Source organism: Cuculus canorus, chromosome 20 (assembly GCF_017976375.1).
Source record: "Cuculus canorus isolate bCucCan1 chromosome 20, bCucCan1.pri, whole genome shotgun sequence".
NCBI lineage: Eukaryota > Metazoa > Chordata > Aves > Cuculiformes > Cuculidae > Cuculus > Cuculus canorus.
This window is the reverse complement of record NC_071420.1, coordinates 7,776,200-7,801,476: the sequence shown is the minus strand read 5'-3', so window position 1 is coordinate 7,801,476 and position 25,277 is coordinate 7,776,200. Positions and strand designations below refer to the sequence as shown.

General features: G+C 50.8%; 1 protein-coding gene across 1 annotated transcript in view; it reads right to left on the bottom strand.

Annotated features, from left to right (window-relative positions):
• The window catches only part of LRRC75A (leucine rich repeat containing 75A), a 92,493-nt gene that overhangs the window by 21,676 nt on the left and 45,540 nt on the right, over nucleotides 1–25,277 (bottom strand). Inside the window, exon 3 of the mRNA XM_009561827.2 lies at nucleotides 10,389–10,501. Coding sequence (XP_009560122.2) covers nucleotides 10,389–10,501 — 113 coding nt within the window. The remainder of the gene's footprint in view (nucleotides 1–10,388; nucleotides 10,502–25,277) is intronic.

Sequence of the window (25,277 nt, the reverse complement as noted above, 5' to 3'; positions counted from 1 at the left end):
GTCCAGAAGAGGCCATGGAGATGATGTGAGGGATGGAGCACCTCCCGTACAAGGACAGGCTGAGAGAGTTGGGGTTGTTCAGCCTGGAGAAGAGAAGGCTCCAGGGAGACCTTAGAGCAGCTTCCAGTGCCTGAAGGGGCTCCAGGGAAGCTGGGGAGGTACATTCTACAAGGGCACGGAGTGATAGAACTAGGGGGAATGACTTTAAATTGGAAGGGGGAATATTTAGATTAGATGTCCTCACAGGACATGATTTCACATGGTCTCCCAGGCATAAGGGAGCTCCTGACAGCCAGGCTGGCGCTGGTGGGAATAGGGCAGCTGCCGAGCGCTGTGCAGGGCCAGTGTGCTGCCACCACCACTTGCCAGCATCTCCCATGTCCCTCTTTTTTGGGAAGTGGCTTAGCTGTATTTAACCCCAGGCTTAACCTGCCCATCCCATTTGCTCAAACCCATCTGTCATGGTGCCAACCTGGAGCAAAAATCCTGGCCAGCTACCTCAGTGCCTGCAAAGAAAGAGCCCTAAAAGGTTGCTCTGGATCAGCTGCCTTGGAAAATGGACTGTCCAGAAACAAAGCAGCCCCTGACCAGACAGTTTTGAAGCCACACAGACCAGTAGAGGGCAAAAATACAGAAGGCACTGTACTTCCAGTCACGCATATGCCAAAGGGAATAAATTCAAGAGGAAGGATCCCAGCAGAAGCATCAGGAGAAGCACTGAGAACAGACCAACTGACAGGTCAAATCAGGGTTGTTTCAATCCCAGCTATAAAACAGATACAAAGCCATCTCTTGAGTAACTTTAAGAAGGCCAAAGAGTTCCAGGCTGGCAGATGTAGGAAATGCCCCACGGCCACAAAGGAGATAGGGGCGAGAGGAACAGAGGTGATGAAAAGTGCACTCCTGTGATGCTCACTGTAAAATCACCCCCATCCAAATATTTCTCCCAACTCCACATTGCCTCCTGGTACCTCAGAAGGTTTATTTTTTTTCTTCCCCCCCTCCTTCTTTCACCTTGAACCACAGCAAACACATTTGTTCATTGGACTCTGCTGGATAAGAGCCGTATCAAAGAGCTGCTCACAGTTCTGCTGGAAGACAGCCCCCTCCACACTCTTCAGGGTTGCAAGACCGCAGCCACCGGCCACAGCCTCAAGCTGCAAAATCACTCAGCACATCTCTGACAGCAGCTAAAGGAGAGGGTTTTTTTTTCCTTGCTCATTCTCCCCTTGTTTTCCCCACTCTTTCTCCCAAAATCTTAGCTCCCTTCTCATTTCTTTCGTGTCCCTCCAGGTCTTCCCATCACATGAAATCATTATTACAGGGGGATTACTCAGTCCCCATGGTTAATCCTCACCGTTCCCAGTGCTCACCGAGGGACACACTTCCACGTCAAGCAGATCTCCAGGACCTGCTGCCCAGGGACGCCCTTATGCACAGCCAGCAGCTGGCACAGTGACAAGGGACACACAGACATCAGGCTCTTTGGGTGGTCATTTAGTATTTGCAGATCAAAGCCTGACTGCCTCAGCCGGGCTGGGATTTGAATGCTGAACCATAGCAATATCCAGAGATTAAATTCTCATTTCCAACCCCCTTAGCACAATCACAAAAGTACGTACGCTAAGCTTGGAGACGGCCTCTCTCGTGCTCTAAGGGCAATTAGGATGAAAAAAACTTAGTAAATAACGACACTATTTCTAGTGCTGCAGGATACACAGAGGGAAAAGCTCTGCTCCACGCCAGCAGAGCTCTTATTAAGAATTGCCATGCACAGGCAGACAGCGGTTGGTATTTTGTGCCTACCCTGGGAAATGAATTGCTTTCCGCCTGCACCCAGGCTGCAATCATCTCGGAGACAAACGGAGCTCTGTGTTACAGCCGCAGCCAACACGCAGCCGACTGGAGGTGGCTCAGCGCTTTGCCATGATGACACGTCTGGGCAAGGGCAAACGCCAGCAGATTACTGGCGTGAAGGGTCACGGCAGTCTGTCCCACCCTGGGGGGTGAAGCATCTCTTTGAGTCATCCCCAAATCGCAGCCACCGCTGCAGGTATTGAACTACCGAGACAGATGTCAGCACAAGGACTTACAGACTCAGTGATCGCACAGGTGCCACGACATTGAAGCCCTCAGTAACTGTGATGTGACCCAGCACAGGTTCAGAATATTCACCGCGGCCAAGAGCACCTTTGTTCCTCATCTGTGAGTGCAGGACCCTACCTGTAAGCCAGGACCAAGTATCATAGAATGGTTTGGGTCGCAAGGGAATCCAAGCCCATCCAGTTCTCTCTCCTGCCATGGGCAGGGACACCTCCCACTGGATCAGGGGCTCCAAGCCCCATCCAACCTGGCCTGGAACCCCTCCAGGGATGGGGCAGTCACCACTGCTCTGGGCAACCTGGGCCAGGGCCTCCCCACCCTCACAGCACAACATTTCTTCCCAAGATCTCAATCTCCCTTCTTTCAGCTCAAAATCCTTCCCCTCATCCTCTCCCTGCCCTCCCTGATCCAGAGCCCCTCCCCAGCTTTCCTGGAGCCCCTTTCAGCACTAGAAGCTGCTCTAAGGTCTCCCCACAACCTTTTCCAGGCTGAACAACCCCAACACTCTCAGCAGGATAATCTCAAGTACCAGTTCCCAATTCCAGGCAGCCTGAAGAAGCACCAAGAACCAGACTTTTACTTTTCTCCATCCCAAACACATGCACAAAGTCTCAGGCCTTGCAGGGAGGAGTGGAAAGGTTTGGAGGTTGCCTGCTTTCTTTTGCAAAGGCGGAATGATCCGCAGCACACCCGGAAAACACAACCCCAGGCAATATCCCAGTTTGGGTTTGGTAGCATTTGCTCCATCTCCTGAATCAGAAGAAGTGTGAATGGCAGGATGAGGGAGGGGATTCTGCCCCTCTGCTCCACTCTGGTGAGACCCCACCTGGAGCCCTGTGTTCAGTTCTGGAGTCCTCAGCACAGGAAGGACACCGAACTGGTGGACTGAGTCCAGAAGAGGCCATGGAGATGATCCAAGGGCTGGAGCACCTCCTGTACGAGGACAAGCTGGGAGAGTTGGGACTTTGGGCAGCCTAATCCAGTGGGGGGTGTCCCTGCCCATGGTAGGGGGTTGGAACTGGATGGGCTCTAAGGTCCTTTCCAACCCAAATCTTTCCATGATTCTATATTTCATACGTCAGGAAAGACTTTGCTGCTTTGCCCCTTTTGACCTCTGGGACAGCCGCATAACGTAGAGCAAAATAAAGTCCCAATGACACAGACAGAAGAGATCACCCACTCACAGGTCCCAAAGCTCACAGACTCCCTGCTTGTCTGCAGCAGCTCTCAGCACACACACGCATACACAGAGAGAGTATTCTAACGAAGAGGAGAGCCTGCATAATTCCTGCTCCAGCCTCCCCCCAAAGACAGTGGATTTGCGTTGGATGCTCTGAAGAGACCATTTGTTGCAGGAGCTAAAACTTCTCCTATCACTCGCCCACAAGCTGCCAGCAGCAGTGCAAGATTTACATCCACAAACACTCATTCTCCTTCTGTTTTCAAAAGGAAGGACGCATTATTCATGCACTGGGCTTCCCTTCCATGAAAACTCCCCCTTTTTTTGCTTCACAAGGGCCTTGTAGAGAAATGCAAGCAGGCACTGCAAACATGTATGAAAATGAGCACCCAGCATTCCTCCAAGGACAGAACCGTTTTGTGCCCCAGATGAAATTACGAGTGGGATGTGAAAAGACCATTCCTACCAACAAAATAAGGCTGCTCAACCTCTGTGAGTTCATCACTAAACCAAAACACATTTGCTTGAACAGGTCTCTGTACCAGGCTGCCAATTGCAATGGAGAATCAGAGAATGGTTTGGGTTAGAAGGGACCCGAAAGCCTATCCAGTCCCACCCCCTGCCATGGGCAGGGACACCTCCCACACTTTGTGAGCCCCTCCAAGGATGGTGACTCCCCTACTGCCCTGGGTAGCTGGTGCCAGGGCTTCACTACTCTTGCAGTAAAGACATATTTTCTAATATCCAATTTAAACCTCCTCTAGCACAACCTGAGGCCATTTCCTTTCATCCTATCACTCATTACTTGGGAGAAGACGCCAGCACCTGGCACGGATAGCCAGACCTCTCTTCCCAGTCTCTGTTCTCCACCACCTCCTGGTTAGTGTGGATGATCACACCTCTGTTTGGATGCTGCTCTAACTCCAAGCTCCTCCTTGGAGCGCCCTAACTTTCTTACCTTCTTTCAGCTGCTCTCTCTTGGAACGCTCCCTCTTTCTCTGAGCTCCTCCTTGGAATGGTCTTCTCCTTGGAACGGTCTTCCCAACTGCTCTGCCATGTCAGGCTTTATACACCCTTAACCACCTCGTTAGCAGCTCCCCTGGTGATTGGCCACTTCTCAGGATCCCACAGCTGCAGCAATTAAGTTCACCACAGCTGCTCTACCATTACCCCTTGTTTACATTTATGTCATCTTATAACACTTGCATTTCCCTACAGGGACCCACTGCTACAATCTCCTTTCAGGGCCTTGTAGAGCGATGAGGTCTCTCCTCAGCCTCCTTTTCTCCAGGCTAAACAACCGCAGGTTCCTCAGCCATTCCGCATAAGAATTGTGGGCCTGAGTGCTTGGACATGTCAGGGGCTGGAGGAGGATGATTCAAGCAAGACTTTTGACCTCAGCAGGAGGATATCCAGTGGGAGGTGTCCCTGCCCATGGCAGGGGGGTGGAACTAGATGATCTTTAAGATCCTTTCCAACCCAAATCATTCAACGATTGCATGGAGCTGGCATACAATGGATATGGCAAACCATTGCCAAACCTTGGAGATACCAGTGGCTGGAGTTATCAGCCCTTTAAATGAACTCCCAGATTGTTTACCTTCCATCTCAGCCTACCACTATCCTCCCTGACTTCTTGCTTCATTAGCAGCTGCTGCAGAACAACATTTCACAGGGCTAAACCAGCACCCAGTTTCTACCCAAGCGCTGCTGGTACCGGAGGGATGCTGAAAGCAAGAGGAAAGTCTTGCTACACTTCCAGCTCTGCTTAAACTGGGAAAATTAAAGCAAACAAACAAGAGATTCTGCCTATATTATGCATAGCCCTGTAATTTGCACATATTACATGGAGAAGTAGCTATTATGCAGGGGCTTTTACACCCCAGGCGTGGTTCCCATTGGGCAGTAATTTTCCTGCTGAAATGTATGACAACAGAGGGAAAAATACCCGTTTGCTGCTTTCACCCTGTTCATATCAACTCTGACAGAGAGAGAGAAAATAACAGCTACTCTCAGACACTTTTATGATTAAATATATCCTCCGTCTCAGAGAATTACAACCCATTTAAGGCAACTTTCCTAACCTGTCCCAAGAGAAAAACAATAGTTTTTGAGCCACAAAACTGTCTGAGCTGGAGAAAAATCAAGGCTGCCCAAGTGGTGACCCACAAGCTATACTGTGTGAGGCTGCCAGACCCGCTCTGCTGAGGAATTAGGGACTGACTCTTCCCACTGGCAATGACATATGGAGGTTATGCATGAGCAGGGCATCCCCATGGGTTCTTGGTGCCTTAAGAAAACTAGGCTTAAACTTTAAGAGAGTGAAGGAAAAAGGTACCTAATATTGGGATCCTAAATCATAGAATGGTTTAGGTTGGAAGGGACCTGAAATCCCACCCAGTCCCACCCCCTGCCCTGGGCAGGGACACCTCCCACTGGATCAGGGGCTCCAAGCCCCATCCAACCTGGGCCAGGGCCTCCCCACCCTCACAGCAAAACATTTCTCTCTAACATCTCATCTCAATCTCCCCTCTTGCAGCTTAAAACTGTTCCCCCTCATCCTATTCCTTCACTCCCTGATCCAGAGCCCCTCCCCAGCTTTCCCGGAGCCCCTTCAGGCACTGGAAGCTGCTCTAAGGTCTCTCCGCAGCCTTCTCTTCTCCAGGCTGAACAACCCAAACTCTCTCAGCCTGTCCTCGTACAGGAGGTGCTCCAGCCCCTCCGTGGCCTCCTCTGGACTCATTCCAACAGATCCATGTCCTTCCTGTGCTGAGGACTCCAGAACTGATTTTTCATACTTGGCTTTTGAACGCCTATTGCTTGAACCCTACTGGGCAACTCCTGGTATCATAGAGAATCAGAGAATCTATTAAGTTGTAAAAGACCCTGAAGATCTTAGAGTCGAACCATAAACCCAGCTTCCGAGGCTTCCCCTCTAAACTCCAGCTCCTCTGGACTCTCTCTAGTAGCTTTAGGTCCTTTTTATCCTGTGGTGCCCAAAACTGCACCCAGGGCTTGAGGTGGGGCTGCCCCAGTGCAGAGCAGAGTGGATGTTGTCTCACCCCCATGTGGACCCCCTTGTTTGCTTGGTACCAGACTCTGGGCAGGCACGAGCTTCTTTAGGGGGCAGTTTCTCTGCTTATTGCAAAGCAACAACAGAGTTAAGAACTCGACAGGTTTAGCTCCAGACTGACCCCGTTTCATTCCAGTGCTCAAACTGAGCTGCTGCATCCTAACTCATTCCACGTATCACGCTCCAGCGGCACCAACAGGAGCATTGTGCGAAAAAGGGGTTTACACAACGTCAAACTGGGCTAGAGTTGGAGTTATGAGATGAGTAATCGATATTCCTTCAGACATTGACCACTGGTCAGTCCAGCAAGGCAGGCAGCACCACTCCTTCCCCTCCCTGGTGCACCCCTGGCTCCTCACCATCGCCACAGCAGCAACACGGGCAGCAAACACAGGGAACACATTGGCCACAACTCTCTGAGGATGGGAAAGACACAGCAAAGCCACGGAGGCTCTTTCCCCCCAGGAAATACCTCTTCCCTCCCCAGGAAGCACAAAAACTCATTCTCCAAAGCAGTTATGGATGCGTGGAGCTTTGATTACCAGTTTAAGGCTTCGTAATGCTGAAGGCAAGCGCTTGGCAGCAGGAGGAGCAGGGACATTCCAGCATCTGATTCAACACTCGCTAGTTAAACACTGGACCGTGTCCTCAGGCAGAGCCAGAGATGGACAAATGACTTTAGCAGGCTGGTTTTATCCTCCTGCTATTGGCTGCCCTACCAGGCAAAAGGCTGATTTTTATCCTGGATGTTTAATATAAATGTATGTGATTCAGAGGGAGGCACAGAGAGGGAGACAGATGGATTAATAACATGCAAAACAAGTAAGGTCATTTGGCCCAGGTTTGGGTGCTCTGGTGCCAGGTAGCACGGCAGAGTGGGGCAGCCAGGACGGAGAGCTTCTCCCCTGGTTTGGCTCTTTCTGTGCACACTGAGTTGGGGAAGTTGTATGAGGAGCGGCTGAAGCCCCTGGGTCTGTTCAGCCTGGAGAAGAGGAGACTGAGGGAAGACCTCATCGCACTCTGCAGCTTCTTCTCCTGAGGAGGAGGAACAGGTGCTGAGCTCTTCTCTCTGGTGACCAAGGACAGGAGCCAAGGGAATGGCAGGAAGCTGTGCCAGGGGAGGGTTGGACATGAGGAGAAGGTTCTTCCCCAGAGGGTGGTGGAGCCCTGGAGCAGCTCCCAGGGAAGCAGTCACAGCGCCAAAGCGGACAATATTCCAGAAGTGTTTGGCCAACAACCTCAGCCCCTACACTGTGAATGTTGGAGTTGTCCTGTGCAGGGACAGGAGTTGGACTCGATGAGCCTTGTGGGTCCCTTCCAACTCAGGACATTCTGTGATTCTGTGAATGTGATGCCCAGGGTGAGGTGGAAAGTGTTAGGATCCCTCTCTGCCTGCATGCCAGGCTGCCTGGCAGGGCATCACTGACTGAAAAATCAGCTCCAGCCTTCTCTATCATCTGTCCCCATCCTCCTCCGACTGCACTGCTTCCGATTATTACCAGTAACGAATACAGCAATTGCAGAATAAAGAAAAGCAATTTCCCCTCTAATTATTTCCCCACATTCCTGGTGAGACCAATTACAGCAATTTGGCCTTATTCAGTGCTTGGCTGAGCCGCACCCATGTGCAGGGCTCTTGTTCACCACACTGAAGAGACCTCCGCAGAAGTACCAGGGATCCTGGCATGGGCTGGTCCAGGAGGGACCGCTTCACCTCACAGCTTGTGGCTACATTCCCCAATGCCTGCTGGAAATGCCTGTGGGCATTTAGTGAAGAAGGAATGCTACCCCACCAAAAATTTGACTCTGTGCATCCAAAGAGGTGGCAATACAATGCCATCAGAAGCCAACACCTCTTCACTAGCTCTGAGCAACAAGAAACATCTCACAAGTGTCTGAGATCATAGAATCATGGTTTGGTTTGGTTTGGAAGGGACCTCAAAGTCCATCCAGTTCCACCCCCTGCCATGGGCAGGGACACCTCCCACTGGATCAGGGGCTCCAAGCCCCATCCAACCTGGCCTTCAACACCTTCCAACCCAAACAATTCTATGATCCTATGATTACTCCCCTGGAGGCATCGCAGGACACTTGCAAACCCCAACTCAGACCAAAGTACTCTGGGAAAGCACTGGTTGCCAGCTTTGGAAGGAATTACCCATCAACTAATGCACACATGAGATCAGGAGCATCCCTAAGAGGGCAACTGCTGGCACAGAAAGCAGTGGGTGCTCAAGCACAGAGAAGACAAGACAGATGTTCTCTCTATTCTCTGTATCCTCATATCATGGTATTTAGACCTTAGGAAAGGGTTGGCTGAACTCACAGCCACCCCCTAAACAAGCATCTAAACCAGAAAACCCAGGCAAATCCCATTCTACAAACCCTCGCTGGGGTAGAGCCACCAGCTGGTGCCATGTGTTCACAGCTCCGAGGTCACTGCCGTGCGGTGAGGGCTCATTTACAGCCAAAACCTCACCCCAGCTATAAAAAGGGTGAAAAACCTCAGCTATTTCCCAGCTCTTCCAAGGAAAGGCAAGCGTTACAGCTGGCTTGTAAGATAGAGCCTCACAACTCTCTGGCACCCAGACATGCTCATGCAACCACTCCAAGCTGATAATTAAGGACAGAGATTGTTAATTAAAGACAGAGTGGTACAAAGTGCTGTGTTAAACTTTTTCATTTTCAAGTATTTCATTGAATAGTTCAGGTTGGAAAGGACTTAAAGCCCATCCAGTTCCACCCCCTGCCATGGGCAGGGACACCTCCCACTGGATCAGGGGCTCCAAGCCCCATCCAACCTGGCCTGGAACCCCTCCAGGGATGGGGCAGCCACCACTGCTCTGGGCAACCTGGGCCAGGGCCTCCCCACCCTCACAGCAAAACATTTCATCATAAGATCTCATCTCAATCTCCCCTCTTCCAGCTTAAACCCGCTCGTCCTATCCCTGCACTCCCAGACCCCAGCTTTCCTGGAGCCCCTTTCAGTCCTGGAGGCTGCTCTAAGGTCTGCCCAGACCCTTCTCTTCTCCAGGCTGGACAACCTCAGCTCTTTCAGCCTGTCCTTGTACGGGAGGTGCTCAGCCCTCGGATCATCTCCATGGCCTCCTCTGGACTTGCTCCAAAAGGTCCATGTCCTTCCGGTGCTGAGGACTCCTTTATTCCCTTGCGTCTATTTTCCTCCCTGTCTTCAGACTAAGTTTCTCATGGGATTCGTCTCTACTGTGGCTACAAATAGCATCTACTGCAACGGGAACCAAAATTCTCTTGGGACCTTGAACCTGCACCTGGATATAAATCCTGACTACCAGATTGCAGCTTTGTATTTCTCATTTCCTTAAACAAAAATAATAAATATATAAGTCAGAACATCACAGAAACCAAGGAGCCCTTTCCACTCCCATCAGCCTCATCCAGACGTGCTTCAGCTCCATGCATCCAGGATGCTGGCAGCCAGGAAGCTTTGTTGAGGACCCAGGTATGGTCATTTACTCCCTACTTTTAATCAAACAGTTCCCTTTGGGCAAACTCCTTGCAAGCCACAGTGTCCATGGTGGACACGCGCTCTACGTTGATCACCACCTAATTAGGATATCTTAGTTTGTCTCCCATTTTCCAATTCCTGCCATGAGGATGTTTGGAGAACATCCAAATGTTCTGGCTCAGGTTTTCCAGCCCATTCCTCCTCTCTTGGCGTTAATGAGCATGAAGCAACCCAATAACACCACTACGCACATGAGGAACGCTAGTGAGAGACTACTGGAGACTATTGAGGATTTTGAAGGCTATGGCAAGATGAGAAGGTTTGGATTTCTCCATTCCCTTGTAACCCTCCATCGTGGCGGATTTCTTTGCCCTGCTGGTGCAGGCGTGCAACAGGCAGCTCCCATCTGCACCCACATTTGCACATCATGGCCAAAAGCCTTGTGGAAAAAAACTTTTCCCAAGCCTACAAGTGGCCCCAAGGATGCATAGACCAGAGAGGTGACAGTGACCCACTGGGGTGACAGTTGCTTTCAAAATCTGACTCACCAGGACTGTGGTTTCCTCTTCATGATGCCCTGGCGTCTCCACTGTGAGTGGGGGCTGAGGTGGTAGGTGAGCTGCCGGCAAAGCTTCTCCATAGCCCCGAGGGAGTCCCCCTCCTGTGAAGACAAGGGAGGGATGCCAGGTAAGGTGTCTGCAGTGTTACCGTGATGCCCGTTAGATGCTTCGACCCCAGAGTGGTTCCCTGCTAGGAGCTGGCAAGTCATAGAATCCTAGAATGGTTTGGGTTCGAAGGATTCTTAAAGCCCATACAGTCCAACAACCTGCCACGGGCAGGGACACCTCCCACTGGATCAGGGGCTCCAAGCCCCATCCAACCTGGCCTGGAACCCCTCCAGGGATGGGGCAGCCACCACTGCTCTGGGCAACCTGGGCCAGGGCCTCCCCACCCTCACAGCAAAACATTTCTTCCTAAGATCTCATCTCAGTCTCCCCTCTTGCAGCTCAAAACCATTCCCCCTCATCCTCTCCCTGCACTCCCTGATCCAGAGTCCCTCCCCAGCTTTCCTGGAGCCCCTTTCAGCACTGGGAGCTGCTCTAAGGTCTCCCCACAGCCTTCTCTTCTCCAGGCTGAACAACCCCAACTCTCTCAGCCTGTCCTTGTACAGGAGGTGCTCCAGCCCTCGGATCATCTCCATGGCCTCCTCTGGACTTGCTCCAACAGCTCCATGTCCTTCCTGTGCTGAGGACTCCAGAACTGGATGCAGGGCTGCAGGTGGGGTCTCACCAGCGTAGAGCAGAGGGGCAGAATCCCCTCCCTCATCCTGCTGGTCCCCCTGCCGGGGATGCAGCGCAGGACACGGGTGTTTTCTGGGATGCAAGCACACATTGTTGGCTCATGTGGTGCTTTTCACCTCCCAGCACACCAAATCCTTCTTCTCAATGCTGCCTCCGATCCATTCCCCACTCAGCCTATAGTTGTGCTTGGGATTGCCCTGATCCAGGTGCAGGACCTTGCCTTTGGCCTTCATGAGCTGTTTATATACCAATATCTGGACTGTTCAATCATATTACATTTAAAGATCTTTATGCACTAACACATATGACACCTAATAATGCAAACCACCAGTCTCACCCTGCCTGGCCTGCTCTCCAAAAGGGCACAAGCAGAGATTAGCCTGATCTGAAGAATAATAATGATTAAAAGACAAAATCATAGAATTATAGAATAGTTAATGTTGGAAGGGACCTTAAAGATCATCTAGTTCCAACCCTCCTGCCATAGACAGGGACATCCCACTAAATCAGGCTGGGCAAAGCCCACCCAACCTCTCCTTGAAAATCAACTGTGATAATTTGTGGAATCCACCTGGTTTTATGCCATTGCTGCATCATGAAACATCTTAGATGAGACACAGAATCCGAATAGGAAGCCCTGAAATAAGCAGTCAGCCTGGGCTCAGCTCACCACTGCTCTTTATTAACGCTGATTTGCTCAACATTTTGCTGTGTGCTGGGACGAGCTGGGCAGGGCTGCTGAGGAAGATGCTACATCTCTGCCTGGATACCCAACTCCTGCTGCCTTCCGCTCCTCCCTTCGCGCCGAGTGCCCCAGCAGAGCCGTGAGCTGCGCGCTTCATGCAGTCTAATCTATGCAATGTATTCTCCCACCTCACCTCCAAGTCAGCAGAGCGGGACCGGCCTTATAGAGACATTATAAATATCAAATTAGCCAAGGTGCAACAGGGATTCTGACAAATCACCCCTGGGTGTGCAGGGAAACAATTACAGCAGGTTTTCTCAGGGTAAAAAAAAACCACAAAACGTGGGCAGAAAGGGCATATCTGCACATGGCAGGAGCAGAAATATCCACATAAGACTTGTGGTCTTTAGTTTCTCTGTTCGAACCACTCTGTGAGTTACGATTTCTTTGTAGAAATCAGGGTAGTTTATTCCCAGACATGTCCAGGAGAGGCCATTGAGATGATCCAAGGGCTGCAGTACCTCTCTACAAGGACAGGCTGAGAGAGTTGGGATTGTTCAGCCTGGAGAAGAGAAGGCTGTTGGGAGACCTTAGAGCAGCTTCCAGTGCTGAAAGAGGCACCAGGAAAGGTGGGGAGTGGCTCTGGATCAGGGGGTGCAGGGACAGGATGAGGGGGAATGGTTTTCAGCTTCAAGAGGGGAGATTGAGATGAGATCTTAGGGAGAAATATTTTGCTATGTGGCTCAGGAGGCCCTGGCCCAGGTTGCCCAGAGCAGTGGTGGCTGCCCCATCCCTGGAGGGGTTCCAGGCCAGGTTGGATGGGGCTTGGAGTCCCTGATCCAGTGGGAGGTGTCCCTGCCCATGGCAAGGGGTGGGACTGGGTGGGCTTTTAAGATCCCTTCCAACCCAAACCATTTTAGGAGCCTATGGTCAACCAGAAGCTGATTTGAATCAAGGGCGATGGTTGCCCAGATCCATTTGCGTTAACCAGCAGCAATCAACAGCACAATTGCTCACTCTCTCATTGGGTGCACAGTGGCAGGTGAATTCAACAGCTCAGGCAGAAACTCCGGAACCACAGATATCAGCAGATGTACGGAAAACACATGTCAGCATGAGCTGGGATGAGCCTGAGTCAGGAGCAATCCCACATCTGAGCTCCACAAGTGTTTGACTGGTGTACCTCCTGATTCCCAGGAAATATGTCTTTAGGAGCGTATGCTCCCATGCTTCTCAACACCTCATTTATCACCACACTTAACTTCAAATAAGGGTTTTAATCCTGCAAATTTCCATGGCTAAATCTCAGGCATGCTGAAATCTCCCCTCCTGATGGCAACCCTATGGCAAGAAGTATCTACTCCTCTGGCTGAACCCGGGAGGCTCAGCCTGTCAAATCAGCACAGAAAAAATAATAATAGGGAATGTTAAATTTCATGTTTTCCAGCAGAAGGTCTGGAAATACATTGCAGTCATTCTTTAATTAAGCCTCGGCATATTTTGAGAAGGCAAGGACATAACCTGCTCCTCTAACTGCTCTTCATTTGCTCTCTGCCAGCAACACCTTCCTCGCTGTGTACTCAGCATCCCCAGCGTGAGAAGAAGCACCATGAATTTTGACACACTGTCTTATTTTTTTACCTGTGCACACTATTCACACAGCCATGTGCCATCAGCTTCCATTTAATCTATTTTTATTCAGCTCCCACCCTTATAAAGGGATCTGGACAAACAGGAGAGCTGGGCAATCGCCAACCTGGGACAAACCCTGGGTGTCTGTATGGACCAGGGAGCGCGAGGCTGGAGAGCAGCCCTGCGGAAAGGGATCTGGGGGTGCTGGGGGACAACAAGCTGATGATGAGCCAGCAGGACCCTGGCAGCCAAGAGGGCAACCGTGTCCTGGGTGCATCCAGCACAGCATCGCCAGCCGGGCACTAGAGAGGGAGGGGATTGTCTCGCTCTGCTCCACACTGCGGCAGCTCCACCTTGAGCACTGGGGGAAGTTTGGGCACCACGGGATAAAAAGGATCTAAAGCTGCTGGAGAGTGTTCAGAGGAGGGCATGGAGTTGGGGGTTTGGAGGGGAAGGATGTGAGAAGTGGCTGAAGTCCCTGGGTCTGTTCAGTGTGGAGAAGAGGAGACTGAGGGGAGACCTTATTGCCCTCTGCAGCTTCCTCACACGGGGAGGAGGAGGAGCAGGCACTGAGCTCTTCTCTCTGGTGACCAAGGACAGGAGCCGAGGGAATGGCAGGAAGCTGTGCCAGGGGAGGGTTGGGTTGGACATGAGGAGAAGGTTCTTCCCCCAGAGGGTGGTGGAGCTCTGGAGCAGCTCCCAGGGAAGCAGTCACGGCACCAAGGCTGACAATATTCCAGAAGCGTTTGGCCAACGCCCTCAGCCCCACGGTGTGAATGTTGGGGTTGTCCTGTGCAGGGACAGGAGTTGGACTCGATGGTCCTTGTGGGTCCCTTCCAGCTCAGGACATTCTTTGGTTCTATGATTCTATAAAAGCATCGCATGAGCCCCTGAAATAAGTGTCCACCCCCTGAACAGGCATTTCCCTCTCTGAGCTCTTTACGCATCACATGAAAAAACCCTTCTTACAAATGAAACAACATGCAAAAACACTGTGGCGTAAGCGGCCACCACGTGGCAATCCAGCTCTGTAAATTGCCTCCAATATAATTCTAAAAGAGACAATTACAATTGTCTCCAGTATTATCCCAACAATTAAATGGTCTGGGAAGTGAAATGATTTACAAGAGGAAATGTGGCAAAAAATAGAAGAGAAAGTAGATTAAACAAGATTTTGCTGGTACAAACGTGGCAGGAACATCTTCTCTCTCCCATAAGAGATTTTTCCCCAGGCAGCGTGCTCATGACAGCCTTTGCTCAGCTGCCAGACCTCCTGAGTGGTGTGTCCAGATGCCTGGTAGAAGCTCCAACCTGAACTCCACATTAAGCCAGTTTCTGAGAAATTCAGCACAAAGAAATTCCCTCAAGAGAACTCAGCAACTTGTCCATCAACACCAGTACAACACATCAATGGCTTCAAGATTCTAAAGCTGGGCAAAGCATATTTTAATCCTTATCATAGAATCATGGAATGGTTTGGGTTTAAAGGATCCTCAAAGCCCATCCAGTTCCACTCCCTGCCATGGGCAGGGACACCTCCCACTGGATCAGGGGCTCCAAGCCCCATCCAACCTGGCCTGGAACCCCTCCAGGGATGGGGCAGCCACCACTGCTCTGGGCAACCTGGGCCAGGGCCTCCCCACCCTCACAGCAAAACATTTCTTCCTAAGATCTCATCTCAATCTCTTCTCTTTCACTGAAAAGCTTTCCCCCTCTTCCAATCCATGCACTCCCTTATCTCTCCACATCAGGGAAGAGTCTTAGCTGATGCGGTGCCAAAAGCAGCGCTGGATGCTTGTCTTATGGTTCAAACAAAGGCTTTTTTCGCTGTTTATGATCCAAGTCTATCAGGAAATAATTGAAGCTGACGCACACCCTGGTGGGACTGAGCCCAAGAGCTCATTAGAAAACTGAGTCAGCTTAAAAATCAGCCCAACTCACTCATGTTGACTAAGCTTTGACCTCACTGCCTGGTTTAGGGGGAGAGCACCACATGCAGGGCTGTGAGGAGAGCTGGAGGTTACGGCATTACACCAGCAGGAGCAACGACAGTGACCACTATCCCCATGGGCAGCCAGAGGTTTCCTGATGCCACGCCAGCATCACACCACAACACCAACCCTCCCTCTGATGCAGGGTAACATCCCTGCTCTCCATCCAGCACGCTCCTCTCTGCTCTGTACCATCAGCATCTTTGGGTATGGTGCAAGAGAAGACAAACTCCATCGGGTGGGCAGTTGCTGCCGCCGCCTTCCCTTGCTGCTTCCAGTGATTAACTCCTGCCCACAAAATCAAAAGCACCCGTCAAAAGGTCTTTCTGCCCATCTACATCAGTCTGTATCACAGCGCTTATGAAAGGTCAGCGTAAGGCTGGAGATCTTTTGTGGTCTGAGGGTGAAGACTCACCTCAACCTTCAGAAACGGTAACCCACAGCACTGGGGTTTGGCAAACACTACATGCCTTTTCCATAGAAGGGACAATAATCAAGCACAAAGACATAGACAATGAAAGTCACTAAGCATATCGAGGTCGAGGGAGATGACTCTCTCCCTCTACTCTGCTCTCATGAGACCCTACGTGGAATCCTGTGTCCAGTTCTGGAATTCCCAAACTAAAAAGGGTATGGATCTGTTGGAACATCTCCTTCACATGCCAGCTGATAAAAGCTGATAAGCCCTCAGATGAGCTATCTCCCTGCAGATCCACCAGCTACACAGCTGGAAACATCTGCAAAAAGCTCTCAGTGCCACAATCTTGCATACATTTGTACAGCTCCTACATCAACAGGGAGAGAAACCTTCGCCACATGCAGCAAAACGGCTTTCAGCAGCTTCCAGATGGGGGGCAAAGCCTGTCCACAAGGAGCAAGAAAGCTGTATGGCCCTCTCTTTACTTTTCACTCATCTTGGCCGCTGAGCTGGAAAGCTTCGAGGAGAAGATGTGCCTCACAGAGAACATTTATGCAGCACACTGCCTCCCAGCAAGACTCACAGAGCAAGTCCAGGTGAGACAAGCAGTTTGGGGGCAAACCTTGGTTCCTACTTGACCATGTCCTCTCCAAGCTGGAAGAGACCCCGTGCAGTTCTCAGGCATCAGATGTGATGCTGAGTGGGAGACAGAGGAGGCACGAGGGGAAAACTGTGAGAGGAGTCTCTTCCCTGCAAAGGGCCCCTTTCCATGTTAGTCCTCCTCCGTCGTTGCCTCCCTCATTGCCAGGAGGAGCCCAGAGATTCATGAGATTTTAATCCTTTAACAGATTTCAGCTGGGAAAAGGATTCATGGCACATGCCCCGTGTGTGATCCACAACCAGACTCGCGCCAATGGGATCTCATTCAGCTGGAAAACGAGGCGAGGAGGCAGAAGCCAAGCCTTGCCTGTCCCCAAGGTGGATGGGGTGCTCCAGGCACATGCTGGGACCACCAGCTCTCAACTCTGATTCCAGCCCCTAGAGAAGAGCTCTAGATGAAGGAACAGAGCAACCAGCCCTTGAAATAAGAGTCAGCTAAACTCCTTTCAGCAGGGAAACTCCAAGCATCACGCTCAGCTTGATATCACCCATTATATCCTCACCGATGGTCTCACCTGTGGCGTAGAAGAGAAACTGTTCAGCCTCTGTCAGCACCCCACGACAGGTCCCACCAGTGAGGTATCACCCAGCATCTGCACACCATGTTCAACCACAAATAAGCCATACTTGGACGCCCTCCAAGGGTAATTGGAAGCAGAGGGATGACACCATGGAAAGGAAACATGGGAAGAACAGGACCATGTTTTCACTGGGGATAAATAACCACAGCGTCTCTGCCTGCTCTCCTTGCATCACTCTATGGCAACAACACCTGGGCGATGCAAGGAGGGAAGAGTTGGATTCACAACCCCAATTTCACGGCTGCTCCAAAAGAAGCAGCCTGAGAGCTTGGAGGAGGACACAACGCACATGAAAGCCTTGTGATAAAGATGTTATTGCAAATTAATTTGTTTTCATTAAGAAATGAACCACTCACTCCTCCCCCAGCAGCAGAAGCCCTGGTGGGTGTGCAGAGCCCTGTGGGGGTTGCACTGGGGCCAAACCTCGCGTAAAATAGGCCAACATTAATGATTAAAGAGCCTTGGTAAAGAATTCCTGCTGCAGCGCAGCAGGGGATTGACCCAAATTAGAACAATTAGCCATTGTCTCAGGTCAGAGGAAGCGACAGGTTTTTGCTCGCATTATTACACAGTCCCATGTTTCCGTCACTCGCAATCAGTCTCTGGGCAAACCAAAAAGCCTGCACTGCAAATTTTAACATGCATAAAAGCCCCAAACTGGCCTTCCAAAACCATGATTTTTACTTAATTAAAATTAATTGGGTTTTTGGGGTTTTTTTTTCCAATTTTCTCTTTCTTTAAAAAAAACTTTTCCAACTCACATCATTCCTTTCAGGATGCGACAGCATCTGCAGTTGCTGCTTTGATGCACAAAACCCATGCACAAACCACTGCAGGCAGGAAAATCGCACACATCCAGGAGCATCACCCCCTGCATATGAATTCTTTGGTGTGGAGCCCCCTCAGCCAAGATGTTTGCTTTCCACACAGTTCAATGGAGGGTGACTCTTAAAACATGACCTATTTCATACCCAGAGAATACAGAGAATGATAGATTCCTTCCCAAATCCTCCTCCTTGTTTTCTTTGTCTTGGGTGATTAGTGAGGACAATAGGGGGAGAGTCTGAATTACTGAGCAAAAAAAGAAATTTGAGAAGAAAAAAAAAAGTGTTCACAATGGTAAACACAGTTATTACAGAGGAAAACAGAGATATAAAATAGCGAGAGATGCTTCAGGAAGCCCAAGAACACATCGTAGAATTGCAGAAGGGTTTGGGTCAGAAGGGACCTTAAAGTCCATCCAGTTCCAATTTCCTGCCCTCTCGGGGGAGCATTATTTATTTACCTCGAGCACTGAAGAGTGGTGGTGGGGACCTCTCCCATGATATGGCTGGTGGGGAGAACCAGTGACCCAGCCACTTGATTGGTATTTTAGTATCTATGTCATAGAATCATAGAATGGTTTGGGTTGGAAGAGACCTCAAAGCCCATCCAGTCCCACCCCCTGCCATGAGCAGGGACACCTCCCACTGGATCAGGGGCTCCAAGCCCCATCCAACCTGGCCTGGAACCCCTCCAGGGATGGGGCAGCCACCACTGCTCGGGGCAACCTGGGCCAGGGCCTCTCCACCCTCACAGCAAAAGATCTCATCTCAATCTCCCCTCTTGCAGCTGAAAACCGTTCCCCCTCGTCCTGTCTCTGCACTCCCTGATCCAGAGCTCCTCCCCAGCTTTCCTGGAGCCCCTTTCAGCACTGGAAGCTGCTCTAAGGTGTCCCCACAGCCTTCTCTTCTCCAGGCTGAACAATCCCAACTCTCTCTCAGCCTGTCCTCATACCAGAGGTGCTCCAGCCCTTGGATCATCTCCATGGTCTCCTCCAGACTCGCTCCAACAGCTCCATGTCCTTCCCGTGCTGAGGACTCCAGAACTGAATGCAGGGTTCCAGGTGGAGTCTCACCAGAGCAGAGCAGAAGGGCAGAATCCCTTCTGTCCCTGCTGGTCCCCCTGCCGGGGACGCAGCTCAGGACACAGTTGGGTTCTGGGCGGTGAGCACACACTGGTAGCTCATGTGGAGCTTCTCAACCCCCAGCATCCCCAAGTCCTTCTCTTCAGCGCTGCTCTCAATCCATTCTCTGCCCAAATCATCCCCAATGCTTCTGACATGCATCAAATCAGTTATTAGAAATAAGCATGAAGCAAAGGCGAGCAAATCCACAGTAACTGATGTTGATGTGGGGATAAACTCTGGGGTTTGGAAAGGATGGCAACAAAACAAAGAGGAAATGTTATAATATCTCAGCACTGTGCAATGGCCTGATGTGCAAAGCTTTCACAACACCTGGAGATCCCTAACATGTGCCAAAGCTGATGGCTACAGGTATTCCCAAATACCTCCTTGGACGGTGGCAAGAGAAGGCACAGGGACACATCTCAGGCAATTAGTAAGTGGAAGTCATGTCCACCATCCACCAGTGCAGAACCCAGCCCAGGTCAATGCAGCAGCCAGAGAAAAGCTCTGCCCACCCAAAGCCACTCCTGCAGCCCCACAAAGGGCTTTCCCCAGCCGCTGGCACCAGGCCAGCATCCTGCTCCCCAGCGCCGGGGCCCCACAGTTTAATAGAAACCGAATTTACAACGCTTTCCCTTTTGATGTAGTCACGAGGAGCTGAAGTCATCTAATGCCTTTCTGGTTTTCTTTCCTTTCTTCTTTTTTCCCTCCCCCACTTGCTTTCAAAGCATGGGGCTAAACTGCAGCCTATTGTTGCATGCAGACATCTGCACTGCAGCCACCCCAGCTCCAGCGAGCCACCACCAGACTTTCCTTTGGAAGCCTTAATGGAGTTTTCTCCAGCAAACTGTCCTCCTCCTTTGAGACCAAGGGCCAAAGAGGTAGGAAAGACTTTAAACCCACTGTTCTCCTCTCTCCAAATGCCAAGACATGCCAACACCCAGCCAGCGGCAAGCACTCAAATTGATGTGAGATCGTCCCACTGCAGGAGGCTCAGTGGTTGCTCGTATCTTCAGCCCCATCCAAGTGTGCAGAGAAGAATCCAAATTAGCAATAAACCCCTCTTGCCGCATGGCTGTTTGATCACCGAGCTCTTAGGGCAAGGCACGCTGAAAAATTCCCATCATGCTGAAGGGAAAAGCTCTCCAGGGAGTTGTCCTTAAAATAACACCATAAGGATACTGCAATTCATAGAATCACTTGGGTTGGAAAAGACCTTTAGGTCCATCCAGTTCCACTCCTCCTGCCATGGGCAAGGACACCTCCCACTGGATCAAATTGCTCCAAGCCCCATCCAACCTGGCCTGGAACACCTCCAGCAGTCCAAAACGGCGTAAATAAAAGGCAAAGAAAAAGATGGCTTGTTTTTTAATGATGATGATGGTGATGGTAAGGACCAGTTTTCTGTCAAGGAATGAACCATACTTTGATGAAAGCTTATCAGAAAGTAAAACTTCCCATCTAGCAGCAGTGAGCGGTGGCCCAGGTGGCCGAGAAGGCCAACAGCACCCTTGCTTCTGTACAACACGCCCCCAAGCTGAAAATATGTTTGCATAAGACTAATGGAAAGTTGAGGCCACGATTAGGTGCAACCCCCTGGCTGAGAGCATGTAGCTTAACAGCATGTCTGGCCTTCACCACCTTATTGGAGAAACCTCACACACTGGCAGGTGCAGTGGCTGAAGGTGTCCCTTAGCAGATGGCAAGCAGTCCTTGCCAGGGCCGACAGCATCAGCTCTGGCAGCGAGCACGGCAAAATTAACATTTTGTGGAGTCCTGGCTGAGAGCAGCATCAAACCCAATGAGGGGAAAAGTCAACAACTGGTGAAAAACATAAGCAGCCACAGCTTGGGGGCTTGCAGGCAGGAGGTGCCTGCAGGGATAACCAGGCTCTCAGCTGAGGGCAACTGCCTGACTGACCTATCGCTCCTCGCCACGCTCCTTGCAGTCAGTCTCCAGAAGGTCCCATTAACTTCTCGGTCCAAAAAGAGCAGCTGGCATTGATCAAATTAACCAAACACTCAGCCATTGAGCATGGCATGTGCATTATCCTCATGGTTCAACCCCTGCCAAATCTGCTGCTTCCAGGCAGATCAAGCAATGGTGCAAATCCTCTCCCTGACTCAGCCCAAACCACCAGATCACCACGTCCAGCCATCACACACTGGTTGCAGAGATGGGAATGGACATTAACCTCCTTAAAACAACCAGCAAGGGACTGAGCACCAGCAAAGCTTATCTTTTGCTCTCGGTAAAGAATATTCTCCTGTTCAAGTCTTACAAAAACAGCCAGACCAGCTTTGAACTGGCTTTATACCACAAAGCCGCTGCTAAACCTGGGAAGCCATGGTTGAGGACATCTACACTGGGCATCCCGACACAGTACGGACTGCTCCCTTAGGACAAGCGCAGAGTATCAAGAACCCCAGCAATTAAACCTTGCCTTAAACCAGCCCAAATGAGGAGCTGATGCAGCTGCAGGAGTAGCACAACATAGAAAGAGGAAATTCGTAGAAACAAAGACATGGAGATCAATATTGTAATGGGTATAAATAGAGAGAGGCATATTTACAGTAGACATAAGGAGGAATTTCTTCACTATGAGAGTGGTGGTGCACTGGCTCAGGTTGCCCAGGGAAGTTGTGGCTGCCCCATCCCTGGAGGTGTTCAAGGCCAGGTTGGATGGGCTTTGGGCAGCCTGAGCCAGTGGGAGGTGTTCCTGCCCATGGCAGAGGGGTTGGCACTGGATGATCTTTAAGGTCCCTTCCAACCCAAACTATTCTATGATTCTATAATTCTATGATTGCAACTTGGACACCGCTATACAAAGCGCTCATCATCCGCTTTAACGAAAGCCAGAGTGCTATGCATCAGATTCAGGGTTGACACACCAAATGAAAAGCAATGTACAACAGGGCTTATCAAGAGAGCCCACAGTACAAGATGAACGGGATTGTAGTAAGTCAGGAAGTTATTCAAAAGGATCCTGGAGTAATATTACACTTCGACTTCAGAGAAGCAATTAAAGAAGGCAATAAAATTTGAGGTGATAGATGGCCCGGAGGGTGCATCTAAGATAAAGGGAAATTGCAAAAAAAAAAAGAATATAAAGACCTTTTATGAGAGCTACTGAAGGGTACCCAGCTTAGCTTCCACAGGAGAGGGGAAATGAGCAAGAGTCAAAAGAATGTGGGGAACTGCTGTGCGGATCTGTGTGCTGCTTTGCACCCACCAGCAGCACTGTCCCACCCTGTGAGACCTCATACCACTGACTGCATCCTCAGCTGAGATGTGCACAGTAAAACCTGACTGCAGAGGAGGCTTTGGAGCATCACCACTCCGACATGTGCTCCTGATACACACAGTAAGACCCTCAGCCAAAGAAATCATAGAATGGTTTGGGTCGGAAGGGATCTTAAAGCCCATCCAGTTCCAACCTCCTGCCATGGGCAGGGACACCTCCCACTGGATCAGGGGCTCCAAGCCCCATCCAACCTGGCCTGGAACCTCTCCAGGGATGGGGCAGCCACCACTGCTCTGGGCAACCTGGGCCAGGGCCTCCCCACCCTCACAGCAAAACATTTCTTCCCAAAATCTCATCTCAATTGCCCCTCTTGCAGCTAAAAACTGTTCCCATCCCTGCCCTCCCTGATCCAGAGCCCCTCTCCAGCTTTCCTGGAGCCCCTTTCAGCACTGGAAGCTGCTCTAAGGTCTCCCCACAGCCTTCTCTTCTCCAGGCTGAACAACCCCAACTCTCCCAGCCTGGCCTCCCACAGGAGGTGCTCCAGCCCTTGGATCATCTCCGTGTCCTCCTCTGGACTCGCTCCAACAGATCCATGTCCTTCCTGTGCTGAGGACTCCAGAACTGGACACAGGGCTCCAGGTGGGGTCCCACCGGAGTGGAGCAGACGGGCAGAATCCCGCCCCTCACCCTGATGGTCCGACTGCCTTGGATGCAGCCCAGGACACGGTTGGTTTCTGGGCTGTGAGTGCACATCGCCAGCTCATGTGGAGTTTCTCATCCTCCAGCTCCCCCAAGTCCTTCTCTTTGGGGCTGCTCTCAATCCATTCTCTGCACAGACTCTAATTGTGCTTGGGATTGCAAATCATACCCACTTCAGTGCTATAAACAATGTCACTAATGGGAAAGCCATTTAGATGGCAGTGTTCATTCCTGGAAGTGTCACTGGACCATGCTTTTAATGACAAATGCATCCGTATCCTTCTGATAGACACAGGGAGTTATCATAAACCAAAGCAAGCAGCTAAAAATTCAGAAGAGCCATTCATTATCCTGGAAATATCTCAGCAAACAACCGGCTCATGAGTTAATCATTGTAGCTGATGTAGAGCAGGAGAGACAGAAAAACACCCAAAGTGCTGCTCTGACTGGACTGGGGAAAGCGGTCAGATGTGCCAACCTCTAATGTCTACTGAAGCCAGAAGTCAGGGTATTCATTGGATGATGGTACTCATCGTCCTCCTACACCCACGGACAGGGAGGATCGATTTTGGAGCCTTGGAGGAGGCAGAGCCGCTGGGCAGCTCCTCATCACTCACTACCACTGTCCAAGAGCAGTCTGCAGGCAAAGCTCCTCCACCTTTTGGCAAAGGGCATCATCCTTCACCTACAGACCTGATGCCTCTACTTACCTGCATGGGCACTGCATCTCCAGGAGAGCTTTTTCCTTTCCAGGCTCTCAGGCCCTGCTCAGGGGTGACGCATGCGTAACGGAGATCGATGCTGGAGAGTGATGGGCGCACCGAGCTTTGCACAGTGCCCGTGATTCCTCCCAACACACTGCATGGAGCCAATATGGCTCTTCAGATCCTACCCCAGCGCTCTCTCTGGAGGAACTGGTGGTTCTCAGGGGGTATCTTGTTGGGAACCGCAGATGGGAGCTCAGCACTTGCTTTTGCTGCTAAATGCAGGAACCACTCACCGTTCTTTGTACCCCCTTTAAACCAGAAGATGATTATTTGGTTATTTATGTCCGAGATGGAGAACATCACATCGAGATTTTCCCAGCCCAACAAGTCTCTACGGAGACTGTGGCTCAGCTGTACTGCACCAGATCCCACGGGAAGCAAACCCCAGCCTGGTCCGCTATTGCTGTTGGAGGACAACAGGATTGTCCCCAGGATACCACTGCAAATATTTATGTCATTCCACGGGGGCCCTGAGCCCCTTGCCACAACCCATGGGAGTCTCGTGACGTTCACAAGAGCCTGGGAAGGGGCAGCAGCGACCCTCTAACATCAGTCCCCGTTGCTCCCTGCTGTAGGCAGGCACAGAAACACCAATCCCCGGGCAAGGATATAACCCTCAGAGCAACGCTCGCCTTCAGCCTGTCAATCACTGTGAGACCCTTGTGGGCACAAGAGAACTGAGAGAGTTGAGGTTGTTCAGCCTGGAGAAGAGAAAGCTGTGGGAGACCTTAGAGCAGCTTCCAGCATGGAAAGGGGCTCCAGGAAAGCTGGGGAGGGGGTCTGGATCAGGGAGTGCAGGGAGAGGAGGAGGGGGAAGGTTTGGAGCTGCAGGAGGGGAGATTGAGATGAGATGTTAGAGAAAAATGTTTTGCTGTGAGGGTGGGGAGGCCCTGGCCCAGGTTGCCCAGAGCAGTGGTGGCTGCCCCATCCCTGGAGGGGTTCCAGGCCAGGTTGGATGGGGCTTGGAGCCCCTGATCCAGTGGGAGGTGTCCCTGCCCATGGCAGGGGGTGGAACTGGATGGGCTTTGAGATCTCTTCCAAACCAAACCATTCTGTTATTCTGTGAACTGGGAAATATCTTTTTCTTACAAAAAAAAAAAAAGAAAAAAAAAAAAAAAGAGAAATAAGAAAAAAAGAGAAGCGCTGCTGCTTCATCACTGCAATAACAGTAGTGGCTGCGTTCCAGCCAAACTGTCCCAGCCCCAGCTCCAGCTCCAGGATGCAGTGAGGCTCGAGGGAACAGCTATACCTCATCAAGCTCTCCAAGCACACGCAAAATTATGAATGCATAATAACTCATGAGCCGGTTGTTTGCAGGAGCTTTTACTGGGGATTTCCTGGAAAGCTAGATGGAAAGGAGAAAAGGGAAAGTGACAGAGAAAGTGAGAAGATTAGCAAATTACTTAATGATTGGAAAACTCTTTGAAGATGGAAAGGATGGGATAAAGCTCTGACCCAAATCCCCAGATATCCCAAACTGAGATAATCACTTGCTGGACTTTGGTCAGAAA